The sequence below is a fragment of the Pollachius pollachius genome, assembly GCF_949987615.1.
Source record: "Pollachius pollachius genome assembly, chromosome: 6".
Classification (NCBI taxonomy): domain Eukaryota; kingdom Metazoa; phylum Chordata; class Actinopteri; order Gadiformes; family Gadidae; genus Pollachius; species Pollachius pollachius.
The window spans coordinates 19,816,488-19,834,142 of record NC_136939.1 but is presented as its reverse complement, the minus strand read 5'-3'; the positions used below and the strand labels follow the sequence as shown (position 1 = coordinate 19,834,142).

Here is a 17,655-nt window from a genome sequence, read left to right as displayed (position 1 = left end):
GGGTACGGCCAGAGAGGAAGGGGGGCACGTGGGTGGGGGGAACGGCCAGAGAGGAAGGGGGGCACGTGGGTGGGGGGAACGGCCAGAGAGGAAGGGGGGCACGTGGGTGGGGGGTACGGCCAGAGAGGAAGGGGGGCACGTGGGTGGGGGGTACGGCCAGAGAGGAAGGGGGGCACGTGGGTGGGGGGTACGGCCAGAGAGGAAGGGGGGCACGTGGGTGGGGGATACGGCCAGAGAGGAAGGGGGGCACGTGGGTGGGGGGTACGGCCAGAGAGGAAGGGGGGCACGGGCCTCCGTCCTGATAGGAGCGGATGCTCAGTCTGGAAGCTGTTAAACGCCGTTGCTAACACACTGGAAAACGACCGTGTGACATGAGTGAGGGAGAAAAAGAAATCGGAATTGGGCTTATGACTACCGTGTGACACATATCTCCGGCCAAACGGTGGCGGAGATGGTTTGAGGCAGCCTCAGCTTGAACCTTTTTCATTTTCAAAATATTGGATTTCATTGTCAAACAGTGCGCCGACACCTGCCTCGAGAGGATAACAGTAAGTGGCATAATTAGAGGAGCCAGCAGGCCTCCGCTCACGTGACCGCCCAGCAGCAGCGCCCAATCAATAAGTCCAGTGAGAGAACGCTAAATCACTCGCACATTGTGGAAACGCAATAGTTCCCTCGCTTGGCCGCATGCAAACCGCACACTTCATCTGTTTCACCTTTGAGGACAACGGGCAACCTAATTGCAGAGGAGTTTACCCTCTGAGGAGGCGTCCTAAATACATTAAATATATTTACATACATAGAGAATTGCAGGAGTCAACAGGGGTCAGACCCAACAGATGTAAAAATATTTCTACATTTATATTCAATTTTCCCAATACAGGAGTATGAAGGCATACAACAGAAGGTGAAAAGCAATGAGGGACAATAAGGGACACAGAAAATAGAGAAAGGATAGAATATATGTGTGAAACATAAGGCACAGGGGCCTAATCAGGCCTTCTGTCAAATTAAATCTGGCCCGCACAGCTATTTGAGTTTCTAATTAATTTGAGCTCTTTTAACTCTCATACCCTAACTACAAGTCCCAGCAAGCACTGCAAACGTGTTCCTCTACATGGGTGCTGCGTGCTGAGTTGCTGCAACACCCTCCCCCTCGCGCCAACACAAAAGCGCAGGCTGTAGCTCTGCAAAGTCTGAGGATGCATACACAGGATATCAGGACCACCCACTGTTCCAGCTGCACCATTGACTTTGTATTAGGGGCGACCAAACTGCCGGGACCCATTTAGTCAGACTCCTGGGCCTCTACTGGCAACGTTGTAAACTAAAGCAGCCGCTGAGGCAGCCACGCCATCAACCGGAAACCGCCATGCAGACAACTGCAAATACAAAATCGGCCAAAAGGCATGTTTTGTTTTTGAAGGTGTCCGACAGGCCTTCTGGTTGGAGACTCATGTCACACACTAAATCAAATATTAATGGCTGCTTTATAAAAAGGGACTGTTTCACTTTGTCCCTTCAAAGATGATGATTACCTTCTTGTTTAATAATATTTTTTTTTATTAATTACAAGGTCTACTTACTGTATCACCACAGGTGGGATTCCAGCTTGAACCTTTTTCATTTTTATTCCATATATATATATATATGGCCCTCATAGCTGTTATAAAGCTTGTATCACATGATAAAAGCTTTTTAATTTTTGGTTCTGTATGCATCAGAATCAATGCTCTGTATGATACAGAATTTTGCATCATATATCAATTAATAATTAAGTTTAATAATTTCTTTCTTCTTTGTTTTTGCAATCGTAAAACATTTAATGATTGATTTATAAAGACGAGATAAGTCTGTAGCGTATCAACTCTGTAACTCATCATCTCTAAGTGCTGTGTTTTTACAGCGATCTGTTGCGATTGGAATAATCTTCAGTCTTAATGATATATTTACCAAGATTATGTAGATTAACAGGGACACAAGGCAGAGATTCATGCAGCCTATTTGACAAACACTTTTTTAGCGCACTTCTAGCCAAAGGGAATTGCAGTGAAAACTGGTCATTAATGAGCAGTTAGGGTTGTCGATGAGCAATCTTGCTCATCGACAAATAAACTAGGGACAACGGGGTTCAAACCCAGGACCATTCTTCCGGGAGTCAACCTTACTAACCACCACTAAGCTATCCAGTCACTTAAAGAAATTAAAAGCAATTTATTCATAAAAATCATCGACAACAATACACAACCCTGCATAAATTAACGTTTACACTTTGTGAAAGTTAAAAGCTGATTAGAGATAACACAAGTGAAGAGTGATGATCAAAAGTAATACTACTAATGTAATTAGAAAATAGCAAGATCTTGTTTCAAATAGGTTTGTTTGGAAGTGGAGACTCGATCATTTGATGCAATAGAATCCATTTAATCTTTTCATGGATATATAAACTGAATTATAATCCAATATTACACATTAGGGATGGTTCAAAAATACGGTGTCGGAGAATGACAATTCCACTAAATATAATTTGTAACAACTTGATATTTAGAACCAGATTAGACATCTTCCAATTCATACTGGGCCTGTTTTTCAAGCAATTTCCTGAAGTAATTTGATGATTTCTTATACTCTGCCCACAAATGGAGAAATATGGGCAGGGTGCTGAGCGCTGACCTTGCAATCAAAACAGAGAACCACTGAATCCGACCACTAATTTCCCAGCAGACGGAGGAATTATTTCTCAATGTAGCAAAGTGTAGGATTCAATTGAGGCACATGGATACCCTTCACTTTAGGAGGGATGGTATGTAAAATAATAATAATAAAAACAATACAAAAAATAATATAGAATAATACAAGGGATTAATTTTTTTTGAAATACAATAAAATCATAACAAGCAAACTGTTGTATTGCTATTCAATATTTCAGAACTCTGAATGATTTTGGTCCATTTCTGTACCTCATCTTCCTACCAGACCTACAACTTCTATTTCATTTACAGCATACTGTCCAGCCCAACTAGAAGAGAGATGAAGGAGGCGTTCAATTACTACGTGTATACCCTGCGGCAATCATTGGCTTTTCTACCAACACCAATGATATGAGAAATGAGCAGGGTGTTTAAACTTTGATATCAGCATCAAGATGAAATATATTCTTGTTTTGCAATAACTATTCAATCCATGTATGAATATTAGAGGAAGCATACATTAGTTATGGATGACATTCACACACATTACTAAGGCACGTAGAACTATAATCCATTCTGAAAATGAACCGTTAGAACTAGACTCATACAGTAGTCTATTTTGAGGTGAGAAACCGGCAACATCAAGTCTATAAGGGTTAGGGTACAAAATAGCATCGTACGTTAAAGCTAAGGTAACTTTGGGGAAAACATCCAGAGTACTAAGCGAGATTTTGAAAGTAAACAACCGAAAATGATTGTTTACTTTTCGGTTGTATACTACTCCCACCACAGCCACTCCTAAACACATGACTAGGAAGGTAGACAGGCAGGGAGGTCATCAAACTATTTATTACAGGCCTGCGACATCCACAGATACTTCGTTTTCTTTCGATTATTAAAAAAAATATGACAAATAATTATTTCAAATAATTTGTCCTACCCTAGTATAAGGTTAAATGCTGCTAACTCTGCTGTGCTACTCTGAAGGATGCAGTGGAGAAAGTTCACTCTTGCAGTGAACCATAGCTAGTTAGCTAGTTAACCTCCTAGGCCATACTCTCCTCAAGCAGATTAACAATTTAACTCCTTTGCTAGTTTGAAGAAGGCTAACCAGCAGAGAAAGTGAGCTAGTCCAGTGAACCTTTGCTAGGTTAATGAATGTGGGGTTACTCTCTTGTGTTCATGTTGAAGTAAGCTAGTTCTGTGAACCTAAGCTAATTTGGGGAACTTCCCATGCCACCTCTCCTATTGCCATTCTCTTCTGAAGCAGGCAAACAAATTGAGAAAGTTGGCTAGCCTAGTGAACCTTAGCTAGTTAGCAGTGCTCACTCTCCTGTGCTTTTGTGAAGCAGGCTAACCAGGAGAAATGATTAGATGTTTAGTGAACTCCCGTGCTGTCTTATGCTTGTCTGAAGCAGGCTTAACAACAGCATGGAGCAGCTGCTGTAATGTCACGTCCAATACCTCACTTCTGAATGTCAGAGGAGCCAAACTGCTGATTAGGGATTACACAAGACAAAGGGAAGGGCGCCAGCCAACTCACACCATTGGTGCTAAAATGTCAAGAGTCAACATCATCAGCCTCTTGTCCTTGGCATGTGAAACTGTTTGGAAACACTGGATAACTGGCCCAGAGCAAACTGTTAGAACGCAGGCCCTTAAAATGGTAAGATTGTGAAACTCATTTGTTAGAAACGCGCCAGCCATCCGTCAGCTCTTAGTGACGGAAACACTCAGTGGGAATATCAATTTCTTGTCTCTTAAAGGTGGAGGGATGCCCCGATTGGTCAAAAGTGAGCGAGATTTTTGGCCAATCGGGGCATCTTTTCCATGATTGGTTCAATTAATCCATAATTTGCCTGTCAATCAAACGACAGAGAATCGTAGGGAGACGGTATAAAGATACAGGAGGGGTCTCTCTCTCTCCCATCTTACCTACAGCAGCTTTACTATATTCAAATGGTTTCTGTGCCTTAAGCAGCGCTGATGTCACGTGCAGCGCTAGCCGGTGCTGATTAGCTAATCAGTCCCGCTCATCAGTCATGTCTTATTATCTTGAGGGACTTTTTTTATCCTTCTCGTGTTACAGCTCTGCCTTGACTGTGAGTGAAGCCGGTTGCTTTTCTTAGATCAACACCCTTCAGATGCCGACCTCGCTGCTCATGTGAAGCGGCAGTGCACCAAGGCAAATCATCAATCACGATCAAGGTGTGTTCAACAAAGCGTGAAACTAATCAGTTAGTACTGTCCAATCATTCTTACCAGGATGAACCAATATTTGACCAGAGGACAATGATCTATGTGGGATGACCTCCTAATAAACCAGGCGGCGGTATTACCTGGAATCAACCAGTGAAAACCCAGGGAAAGAATCGTCCAGAATTCACTAGCAATGAAGAGTTAATTAACTGGTTCTTAGCTAGGGGTTGATAGCTAGGGGTTGATTAAGCAATGGCAGGAATAAGCCATTAAGAAACACAGGAGGGGGGTTAAATGAGAGGTATTTATCCCAAGGTTCTCACATCTAGATCTGTGCATCCGTAATGTCACTAATGCCTAATTGCAAAGACCCTGGGGTCAGCTAAAGGCTACACAGGTCTCCAATGTACTCCTTGTGCAGACGGTTCTAATTAGAGCACCATCACCATTGTAGCACATCCAAATGCAGCATCAACTTTATACAACTTCATCTTGGAAGTGTTCCAGATGTTCCTAAGGTTTAACGTACCTTAAACGTGAAACACTTTCCCGTAAAATCTATTGAGACTTTTCACTATGATCTTCTAATTGCAGTATGATCCGCTTTAACACTGGTTAAGACAACACGTTTTGATGAAACAACCTATTGACATTGACTGTGGCTGCGATTCTTAGAATAACTGAACCTTTAAGGGGTGTTGTTGTTGGTACCGTGCTTTAATCGTCTGGAAATGATTTGCAGAAGTAATAGGCAGAGTGGAGGTTAACTCATGCTGCATATTCAACAGGTCCTCAAGTACTTCCCATTCCGCATGACTGGATAAAAAATTAATTGAGCAAGATGTAGAGATGTACCTTCTTTAACACTTCTGAAATCATAATGACATTTCTTACCTGTGTTAGTGGTTATTTCCATCCAACTTATTGACCACCAAACGAGTTGTTTCCATCATCGACTGTCACAGCCCTAATTAATTACCTTTTCTCTCTGACTTTATATCAACATCAAAGCTAGAGCCTTATAGCCTCATATCCGTGCTACACGTGTATCCCAGAGACCTCACAATGGCTGCAACAGGTCACACGCTTCAGTGAAACCTCCCCAAGAATATAGAAACACGGGCCAGCAGAAGGACGTGCTTCCGGCTAAAACAAAAATCCCTGAATCTGTTTTACATTTATTACAACGGTCCCCTTCTCCTCCAGAGAACCAGGTAGAGGTAATCATACATTCACAGCGCCCGCACTCCGTGTGACCCATTTCTCCTTCAAACGCAAACCGGAGAACCGCGGAATCAATAGAGACTAGCGAGATGTAGCGGGCGGGAGGAGGCGGGATGCCTCCGCCGCGCAGGAGACACCCCCCTGCTATCAGCCATGTAGAAAGCCTCTGTATGGGGCCGTACTCACGTCTTTAAGGCAGCCCATGAAGTTGTTGCTGACGGGGGAGCCGGGCAGGTCGGCCGTGTTCTGACTACCGCCGATGTAGAAGAGGTCGTCCGAGCCCAGCATGGTGTAGTCCTCCTGGGTGTAGCCCGTGGTGGTCAGGATGCCGTCCACCAGGATGGTGACCTGCAGGGGGGCCATTTTGGCGATAATCATGTTTAGAGTCTGGAGTGTGAGTGAAACACTACAATCTAGTGTTCTTAATGGTATACCACAGTATACTGTAAAATCGAATTTGAATAACAATAGGTATCCACAGATACACTGCGAATACCTGATTATTTTTCTTTAATTAATATTCACAATATAAAGTTATATAGTTATAGTCTGTATTTTTTTCGTGCATTTTACCTAGTTCTGTGAGCATTCTCATTTTAGGACTTTTATCTTTTAAATTATTTAACTGTACACTCATCCTGTTGTAACACCCACATTTCCATCAGGGATAATAAGTAGATCTTATCCTTTCTTATCTTAGGCTTAATGTGCACATAAAATGTCAATGTTTAGATAACTAATTGTATGTCTGAATGTCTTTGTTAAGCGTATCAAATTAACAGGAGGCTATTTAATAATATATAATTTGCCCGAATGGCAGATGCTTTTTATCAAAATGGACAATGCATTGCGCGTTGTAAGAATAGAGCCACCAGAGGGATTGGAACAGCTGACCCTGACACTGTTTATATACCCCGCTCTACCACGTTTTAAACGTTAAACCATCAGAGTGGCTCAAAGTAGCTTCAGCACTCAAACGGTAGTTCTCACACATGCCCTGTTGACAGCTGGGCCACGTGTGAGATGTTAAGACACCGCATCCTGCCAAAGATGCATCGCAAACATGCCTCGTTCTAATTCGGTTTCCATGAAAACAGTTCACACTGTACATTCATTGACGTTGAATAGAATTTGAGAAAATGCTACGAAGGCCTGTAGATAACATGTCTTTGATCTCGTGGTGGTGCCTGTATGTGAAGTGAGTTTGGGAGGTGGAAGGGAAGGACATCGCCTGGGACCACAGGTCGGCCTGGGGCGCTGCAAGGCGCAGTGCCTACGTGGTCAGCGAGCCAGCAGGGTTGAACCGCCCAGCCACCATCAAAGATAGCTTTTGCCCTCGTTACGGAGCAACCTCCTTGGTCACACAGAGATCACAGGCATATCGCACGCGTCCACACAGTGACGGAGGCCCATTGGTCCTCGGGCCTGCCTCCTCGTCATGAGCACTAGGATAATGGTTTCTAATCTGACTGCTATAATAATAATGATAATAATAATAATATGTCCCAGTCGGTAATTAATGTCAGTCCCAGGTATAAATTAGAGCTGCCGTTCTACGCCGTCTCTCAATGTCTCTGATTTATACGACAGGGAAAGCCACCTTACACTGAGATAACCTGCACTGCCCATCTGCAAAATCATTGTCGTATTGACACACACACACACATACCCACGCACATGCACACACACACAGGTCTGCTACTGCTGCTACTGCTTAGTGCAAGTGTCAGAATTGAGGTCATGTTTTCTCTGTAGAAAGAGGAAAGACAAACATAAAACACTGACAAAATGTTTGCTTGGGTTTGCGTGATGGCCTAAAAATAGAGGAATAAATGATTCAATAGGGGTCTGGGGTAGGAGGGGGTGTGGGTCATGTAAGGCTTGAGTGTAAAAGTATAGCAGTGTCGTGTGTATGGAGGAGAGCGAGAGAGAGACTAAGTCAGAAAGCACAAGGAGAGAGAGAGGAAGAGAGAGCATAAGTCAGATATCACAATGAGAGAGAGAGAAAGTGAGAGAGCAAGTCAGATAGCATAACGAGAGAGAGAGAAAGAGAAAGGCAGAAAGCACAAAGAGAGAGCGAGAAAGAGAGAAAGTCAGATAGCACAACAAGACAGAAAGATAGTGCGAGAGAGTGGGAGGGATGGAGAGAGAGAGCGAGGAAGAGAGCGAGAGCGATAGAGAGAGAGAGAGCGTGAGAGAGACGGAGAGACAGAGAGAGGGAGTTAGAGAGAGATGTAGATAGAGTAGGTGAGTGGGAGGCACAGAGAGAGAGAGAGAGAGAGAGAGAGAGAGAGACAGAGGGGTGGGCGAGAGGGAGGTATACAGAGAGAGTGAGAGAGAGACAGAGAGAGAGAGGGAGAGGGAGAGTGAGAGCAAAGAGAGAGGGAGGGAGGGAGGGAGAGGGAAGAAGCCATATAGCAAAACAGAGGAATTCTATCGCTGCAGATAGACGGAAATACAGGATGCAGTAATAAATACAAAAAAACACTCTCCCACTGCAGCTCTCACAGGAGCAGGAAATGTTCCCCTGTATCTACATGACAGTTAGCCAGCCTATCTGGGGAGGGGAGGAGGAGGAGGAGGAGGAGGAGGAGGAGGGTGGGAGTTGGGGGAGGGGCAGCAATTTACGCTAGGATCAAGTACACGGCAGGAAGCATAAGAGAGCCTGTAAGCAGATGAGAAGGAAAGAGAAAGAGGCGAGGAGGAGGAGGAGGAAGAAGAGGAAGATGAGAAAGAGGAAGAGTGAGGAGAAAGAGAAGGAGTCTAGGAGGTGAGGTGGAGGAGGAAGAGGAGGAGGGAGGAGAAAGGTGTTTGGAAGAGGAAAAGAGAAGGAGTTGAAGAGGAAGAGAAAGAGGAGGAGGATAAAGAGGTGGGGAGGATGTGAGGAGGAGGAAGAGGCAGAGGAGGAGAACGTGGAGGAGGGGAAAGAGAAACAGGGGGAGGAGAAAATGAGGGGGGAGGTTGAGCGAAGCGGGTGGTTTGCAGGGCGTGCGACCGCGGAGGTAGCAGCGGCACCTTGCCCTCTGCTCTCGCTCGACCAAAACATTTTAGCTGGGCTTAGGCTCATCTCCCCGGTATGAATCAATGATGATGTGACTCAGATCCATTAGGAGGGAGAGAAAAAAAACAACCGGACTAAAAGCCATATGTAAATGAGGAGCGGGGGAATTTGATGAAGCCAGGCAAGACATTTGGACTCAAACCGCTATCTGTTATGCATAATAAATCACACCCACTGCCATGCTCATTTGCGGCCGTGCATTCTCTCATTACGTCATTCAATCTGGAAGCAGGCTGAGGGCCACTCTGGACAGTGCCGTCCCTGTACTGGCCCTTGAGGGCCCCCTGAGGAAACGTCTGAGGTATGTTCTGGCCATACAGAATCCACACAGCAACCATAAAATTACCTTGCAGCTAGACAAATTAAGTGATTATAAATACAGTATAGCAATTAGTTGTTTAGTCTAAAAAAAAGGTAATATAAAATTCAAAACATTGTTATACATTAGCTGGAAGTCAAATATCTATGTCAGTCTCTCCGTCTCTCTCTCTCTCTCTCTCTACATATAGAGATAAGATTATCTACGACTGAACGATATACAGTGCTGGGGTTTTCAAAGTGTGCAGTACACATAATACTATGAAAACCCAACGCTAATTACAGCACCGGTTATGTGAAAGTGGTCCTTTAAGCCACTGAGTGTTTGAAACCTCTGCATTACAGAGGGTTTTACTACACGGTGGAAAACCTTTGAAGTACGTGTTCACCAAAGCATTCACTGTGATATATTTCCTTTTAATGCTTAAGAAGTTGCACAGTGTTCAATTACATAACTACATAATCCATGTGCAATTTTGAACAAAGGAAAGGACATGGTGAGGTGCTATAAATACTGATCAAGGACCAGTGATTGGTGGATTACTGGACTATTTTAGGGATGCTTCAGCTGACATCTTAGCGCCGTAAACAAATACTTTGATTGCCTGAAATTCAACATTCATTTGTTTCCCTTACACTAAAGCGGTCAGCGTACCTCATGGGGAAATAAGTTCAGCAAGGTCGTCGCAAGATGAAGTGATTGCAGAGAAAACACACAAGCGCATACCTCACCGTACGTTGCTTTCAGCACAAATTGCACCTCCAAGATATAGCGAATTGCAAAGCTCTGTGCGAACGAAGGCGATACCAACCTTGTGTCTGATTAGTCACAAAAAAAAGACAAGTGGGATTTATTTTGATATGGTTTCCCCATCTCCGTTGAGACCAGACTGGTCTTGACTAATGGGACGTTCACTGACCAAAGCGAACCTGCGTCGAGTATAAAACAAGTTTGTCTGCAGAGGGCCTCTTCAGTCTCTGCCGGCCAAGATAAAATCTACTTTACTTGAAGCATGCTGTCCACTTTAGACGAGAGCAGGCTGCAGTGGTCACAGTGTTCTTGTTGTCATTCTGACCACACTGGCAGTTCTAAGATGGCCGTCTGCTGCGTAAATCGTAGGTGTACTGTGTTTCTGTTGCCTGTGTTTAGCTGTTCCTTCAAGACATTGTTATGAATGCGATTCTCTTTTTACAAACACCATTTCTATCACAACAAAGAAGGTAGTTCACAGCTAATGAGCTCGTAGTGTGCTGGTGGCAAGAGTATCATTTAGTAGAGAATAACAAGACGTTTAGGTAGCGCACATATCGCTTTACACTGCAGACTCTGCTGCCCAGGATCTGTGGGAGCCCTCGGGGTAATATAAAGTTGATTTTGTCATGGTCTTTTGTGTTTGTGGAGCGAGACTTTGAGATGCTAATTGCAGTAAAGATGTGTAAAAGATGCCAAATGAATGCCTTGCATACACTCACACACGCACACCCATCCATCCGTCTTTCATTCTAGCTTTCTATCTGTTAGAGACAAAGAATCATTCGGTGGATCAATCTGTGTGTCTGCCTGTGTGTGTGTGCGTGCGTGCGTGTTTGTGCACATGTCTTTCTGTCTGCGTATGCAAGTGTGCACTTGTGTATACAGTGCACGTGTGTACACAGTGCAGGTGTGTGTGTGTGTGTACGCGTGCGTGCGTGCGTGCTTGCGTGTGCGCTAAACACGCGTGGGTGCGACGTACCTGGCGCAGGTTCCGCGTGACCCGCACGTCGTGCCATTCGTTGTCGTTGAACTTGCCGGCGGCGGGCTCCACCAGGGCCTCGAAGGCCCCGGAGCCCAGGTTGATGACCAGCCACAGGGCCCCGTTCCTCAGGGACAGGTTGACGTAGTCGGCCGAGCGGCCCGTGTGCAGCAGCAGCCCGTTGCGCTGCAGCGTGCGGAAGGACAGCGTGATCTCGTCCAGGCTGCTCTGGATGGGCGTCTGGGACAGGTTGTAGCTGAAGAACTCGTTGCCCCTGAAGGTGGCCACCGACTCGGCCTGGCCTGGGAGGACCCAGGGCGGGGAAACACACATCTCTAACGGCCGCCCACACTTCGTCAGTCCCTCGGGGGTCACGGTCGGACCCTGACCCCGAGGGACTGACGAAGCAGTGGGCGCCCCCCCTCCCTGACTGAGACGTGTTTTCCCCCTGTGCTGGCCTGGGGACCCCCGGGGGAACACGTCTCAAGAGGCCCCCCCTTCATCATTAGGGGGGGGGGGGGGTCAAGGTTGGACCGCGTACACACCCTGGGGATGTACCCTTTAGTTATTATGAGGCTATATCTACACACACACACACACACACACATACACTAATATATATATATCGAAATACATATATATATGACATCAAGGAGACGTTCTAAGACATCTGACTTATCTACATGATAAATGCACACAGACTAGTAGAGCTCCTCATAATGTCTACTATTCTAGCATTTCCAATGACAGCGTGAGAATCATGGAGAGGTATATATAAGATGTTATTTGGGATGGTTGTTTAACATCAGTGTCTCGTTGACACGATTAAAGAAAAGCCAATGATCGTTCGGTTTGGGTGGTTTGTGGAAATTGTAGAAAATGGTTTTTTTTCTGTTTTTTTCTGTTTGTTGACATCTATTATTGAAAACACAACACCTTGCTAGAAAGAGATAAAGTTGTCACCAATATTCCACTAAAGACTGAATATTACGACGAATTGTTTTCACAGATACCTGCAACATAGTCAACAAAGAAAACACATAAATAAAGAAATAAGACATCCAAACAGCCGAACAGAAAAACGAAACGATTGGAGTTGGAAAACGAAGGGATTAATTGGGAAATAAATTTGAATAAAGTGCAAGGCTGACTTTGGCTTTTATTTGGCAGATTTATCGCTGCTGGTCAACGGCTGGGCCAGATCGCCTTTTAGAACTAGAGTGTTTAACAGTGAGGCCCCCTATCATCGTTAACGCTGTGACCCAGATATTGCTCAGGCAGAAAATCGCTGGCTACATTTCTGGGTTCATCTAAAAAACTTGAGCATTATGAAAAATGAAAAACGTGCTTTGTCTTGGATTTACAAAGAAGGGCAAAAATTGCTTGCTTGCCGAGACAGTGTACAGGGAACCTTTAAGAACACTTTGGCTATTATTTACGCCACTACGCCGTATTCACACACGACTAGGAATGACCTCAAAACGACTGACCTTTAACCCTGTTTGGCCCGTTTAAGTCTTTCATGAGTGAACGATTGAATCTTCTTGGATTGCTTAAAAGTAGACGTAGTCCACAGCACATTAAGGCACTCTGATACAATACCAATACGCACGTCAAGGAAGATTTACACTTTAACAGTAAAAAAAACGCTGCATATGTTGATCTGAAAAGGTGGATTCAGCAGTGGGTATTCTTCACCTCACACTAACAAGCAAGAAGAACCGATGAAATCCTGTTTAGTCTGTCACCCTATTACTGTTCCCATTTTATATTCTCCCTCTCCTTATGGTCTCATTCTACTTCTGGTCTGCACTTAAACTAGACATACGGCTATAGAAGCAGCACTCCCACTGTATCTAAGGAAGCAGCATCTTCTCCATTAGGTATTTAACATGACAGCCGTGTTTATCTCCATCAGCCAACACTTTCCTAATGCCAAGGAGGTCATATTAGCCAACAATGTCCTCCTTCGGCTCTGTCTTAAATCCAATCACTTCTCTCTCGAACATGAACGTTTCCTGGAGCCAAGAGCGGGAACACAGAAGTAGGCCTCTAATCTATGATGTCACACTGATGTACCGCCAGCAGCGGCTCAATTTACAAAGAACCAGCAAATTACTTTCCTGAAGTTTTACAGCGCATCTCCCGGATTTCTTTTTTTCTTTCTCTCTCTCTCTCTTTCTTTCTCACTTGTATAATATTATGGGCTGCTACCTTTACCCGACCAGGCCTCATTGTTTAAAGCCGTCCACCTCTGCAGCCGCACGGCTGGCGTTGTACTGTGTATGGGCGCTATTTCTTAACACCTCCGCGGGGGAATGTGTCCAAGAAATGGAAATGATATGATTTGATCGTTCAATATTGGAAATCTGAGACATTGTAGTCTGCTCTGGCACAGTAACACACAATTTAACAAGATGTTGATTAAGATATCATAGTGCCTGTTGGGGATCATTCTACTTTGTTTTATATATGTTTTATTGCTATATATATATAACTATATAAATATAATTATTATTATAATTATATGCATTACTTTAGGGAGGATTTGCGAACCACATGATCTTAACTCCAGCTCCTATTGGCTAAAGCAAATCTCATCAGCTTTAATGGTCAACAGTTTCCTCAAGATTTCTGTTATGTTGAACATTATATTTATTTAAAACACATATGAGGTGACTTAAATTATCAGTTTGTTTTATTTTTTTAATGTATTAATGTATTGAATTCCACTGTAAAGCATTGAAATGTATGCAGAGGACTCTTAGCCCCTTTAGCTGTTCTTAAATAAACTACCTTGCATATTATTATTTTTTAAACCATCTGTACTGATAGAGCCACAACGCTATTTGTAGAAAACTTTCATTAATTTCCTCTTGCTTTCCTATATTCCCAATGCAGCCCAAGAATAATTTTAGCTCTTAAGAGATGGATATGGTTTACTGCGGAGGAATGAATGTAAATGCAAATGCAAAAAACATTAACCCCTCCAATCATATGGACTCTCAATTTGAAACGCTTATTTTACGTCTACACTTATGCAACACTTTACTCGCAATCCTGGTATGCAAATCCAGGTGAATTATCTCTAAAAGCACTATTGGCAGTGGCTTTGTGGAGTTGAGGATCAATAAGTGGAACATTAGAGCCGTTTATTTGCAGGGGAAACACACACTGCTGCTGCACATTAGAGAGTGTATTGACCTACTGTGTGTTGAGCTGAAACCTCTCTCACGGGCTGATACAGGAGCCAGCCTGCATCCCCTGCTGCCTACAACCTGTTCTTAAATCCCCTCTTTAACACCATGAGTACCAACTGATCCAAAGGCAAACCCTGTTTTTATTTTGCTTGTGGTTGTTTCATCCGTTACCTTGGCGGTTAACTGCAGAGGGTCAAAGGTGAAGTCCAAGAAGCTCAGTCAGTGGTCAGGACAAAGTGGGTGGGGCGAGTTGTGACGGACAACACACACAGAGCATCACATGACAGGAAGCAACAAATGGAATATGCAAATACGTGAGGAGAGATAGATAGGAGATTATTGAGGCACAGTCAACGCAAATGGTTGCAGGGAGGCAGGGAGGGAATGGGGGAGGGAGTGGGAGGGAGGGGGAGGGAGAGAGGGAGGGAGGGAGGGAGGGAGGGACAGAGGTGATTCTGGAGGGTTTTTTAAGGAGGGACGAGCAAGCCAGTTGACCCCATACCTTGGCGGGTCAGCTTCAGATGCGCCAGACCTTGAGGGAAAGAATAGAAAGAAAAAGAAAACAGGGGATCGGGAGGAAAAAAGAGGAAGATCATAACGAGACTCGGGAGAGGAACGGAAAAGCTTTGTCACAATGTTGGACTGCAGTTTGTGACAGACATCCTCGGTGGTACGGATGTCGGAGGTCCGGAAAAATCGAAAAACATAAAGGAAATGATATATTAAAGAAACGAGAAAACAGACAAACACCTCGAGGGGGGTGGGGGGAGGGGAGGAGGGAGCGCGAGAGAAGAAAAAACAACATCTTGCTCGGCGCAACCCCTGGAGAGGTTGCTCACAGAGATGTTTTTTTTCAAAATGGAACACATATGCTACAGTAAACGCAGACCGAGTTTGAATAGATGTTTTCTATTTTATCCAAGTCCAATCAATAATTGTATTATTTTGGGGGGGGGGCGGGGTTCAACACAAAATCTTATATATACTAAACCTTTTTTGGAACCAATAATATAAGAAATTAACAAGGAAACTGTTAAAATACGAAACTATGTGGATAAGATAGAGCAGGATCAATGATGGATCCTAGACCTATCGATACTTTACAAGGCATCTATTTATGGTCAAATATATTGAAAGGAACAAAGCACAGGATGCGACCTATAAATCCAGTGTCTCCGACACTAGTAAACTGTTCCACCGCAGTAACTTTAATGTTGGGCAATTAGTTTATCTAATTACAGCATCTTTGGCACTGCATTAAAAAGCTCACGCCCACACACCACGCGTTGCCATTGTGTCAAATTGGTGTGTTTGGCACGATTGTGGATAACATGTTATTGATCTTTCACTGCGCTAATTCACTGGGGATTTACAACACAGTTCATTTGGTTGGTGAATACGGCCTGTTGTGTGCACACACACACACACACACACACACACACACACACACACGTACATATATACATATATATCCCCACCGACACACACACACCGACACACACATACATATATATTCATCCACACACACACAAACCATTACGGATCCACTGGATCTCCTGACCCTGACTCATTAGCATGATGACTAGGGGGGGAGCATGACCGCAGCGAACGCCCATACACAGCATCATCTACTGAAGCTTTTTCAACACCAACCATTAATTTCTTCTTATTTTCCCATTAGAGCAACATTTCCTCCTGGAGGTGGTGGGGTGGGAGGGGGGAGGGGTTGTTGGAGTAAAACCTCATTTTTTTTAAATTGTGTAAACATTAGAGAAGTATGATTCATTTTAATAAAAAATAAAAAAATAAAATGAAAACGGTAAAAGCGGTTGCCATAGCAACCGGCGCGCTTTTTCTCTCTCTCCGAAACGGAATGTTCAACAGTCTAACCCACCTAAAATTCTCTCCCCTTATCTTTGCACACACACATCACTACTTTCTCAGATGAACACGTTCCCTAGTATCTTTCTCCCTTCCCTCTCCCTCTCTCTCCATCCCCCTCTCTCTCTCTCTCTCTCTCTCTCTCTCTCTCTCTCTCTCTCTCTCTCTCTCTTTCTCTCTCTCTCTCTCTCTCTCTCTCTCTTCCCTCCCTCCCTCCCCCTCACTTTTTCTCGCTCTCTCTTCCCCTCTCTCTCTTGCTCCCCCTCTCCCCCTCTCCCCCTCTCTCTCTCTCTCTTTCTCGCTGGGCTCTCCTGGGCACGAGGAGGTACACTCTGGTGTTTATGTTTCCACAATTATTGTCCTGAATAGTTATTTTAATCCCAAGCAACAGAGCTGTAAAAGATTACTTGTGGAAGCAGTGGCCTCTGTCGCATCACACACACACAGTTTCAAATGAATACATTGGGAATGTAGAGTAACCCAAAATAATACACTAAGATGTCCGGGTACCTGCATAAGCAGAATGGGTATGGGGAGAAATCATGACATTAAAAAAATAGCTATTCATTTTTATGCCTGTTCAGATGAATTGGATGAAAAATAATATTTTTTAAGCAAATATTACTTGAACCTTGTCAGTGTTAGTATACATTTATTTATATTATTACATATGGTTGTTTGTTTTTGGTTGTGATCCTTGACTAGCATGGACTGGTGAGCACCCAAGAAACAAGGAAAATAAACAAAATTACGTTATTCTCTGATTTGATTATCTACAGACATCCTGCACTCGTGTGTTTGAGGTGCTTGGCTGTGCCGGATTTACACTCGCAGCGGCTCTAATATTGATTCTATGCTTCCCTCGCCTGTAAAACGCTGTTAAATGAATACATGCAGATGCATAAAGACTGCTGTCCAATACAAGACATGCTTTATAAGTCCTGTGGTGGAATTGAATATAATTAGAGGGGATCTTGGATGTGAAACCTATTGCTGGAGGATTAGGGTGGGCTGCATTTGTCTTTGCGACGGCGTGGACGCACTCGATGTGATCCTAGTCTAATTAGGGATTAGCCCAAGGACACGTCCAAGCCACACAACACCACAGATCTCCTGTTTAAACGTTTCTTTGTTTGCAGAATCCACATCCGTTGGGTTCAGAATGAGAGCTATTCGATCTCCTCAATGGTATATTTTTAAAAAGAAAACAAGAAGAGATATCTGGAAGATGAATAGCGCCGCCCGGCTAAAAAATGACACATCTTCACATGTATTGACAGAATGACTGCAGTGTTAAATATTGGCTTTAACCCTCTTCAATGCGTTCCCGCGGTGGTGAAACGAGGGAT

General features: G+C 44.0%; 1 protein-coding gene across 1 annotated transcript in view; it reads right to left on the bottom strand.

Moving 5' to 3' along the window:
• The window catches only part of LOC307077372 (neurexin-2-like), a gene marked incomplete at both ends in the record, with an annotated part of 85,003 nt that overhangs the window by 62,729 nt on the left and 4,619 nt on the right, over window positions 1-17,655 (bottom strand). The window contains 4 exons of the mRNA XM_079738776.1: window positions 6,300-6,461; window positions 11,226-11,527; window positions 14,597-14,608; window positions 14,928-14,957. Of these exons, the coding sequence (XP_079594902.1) occupies window positions 6,300-6,461; window positions 11,226-11,527; window positions 14,597-14,608; window positions 14,928-14,957 (506 nt within the window). The remainder of the gene's footprint in view (window positions 1-6,299; window positions 6,462-11,225; window positions 11,528-14,596; window positions 14,609-14,927; window positions 14,958-17,655) is intronic.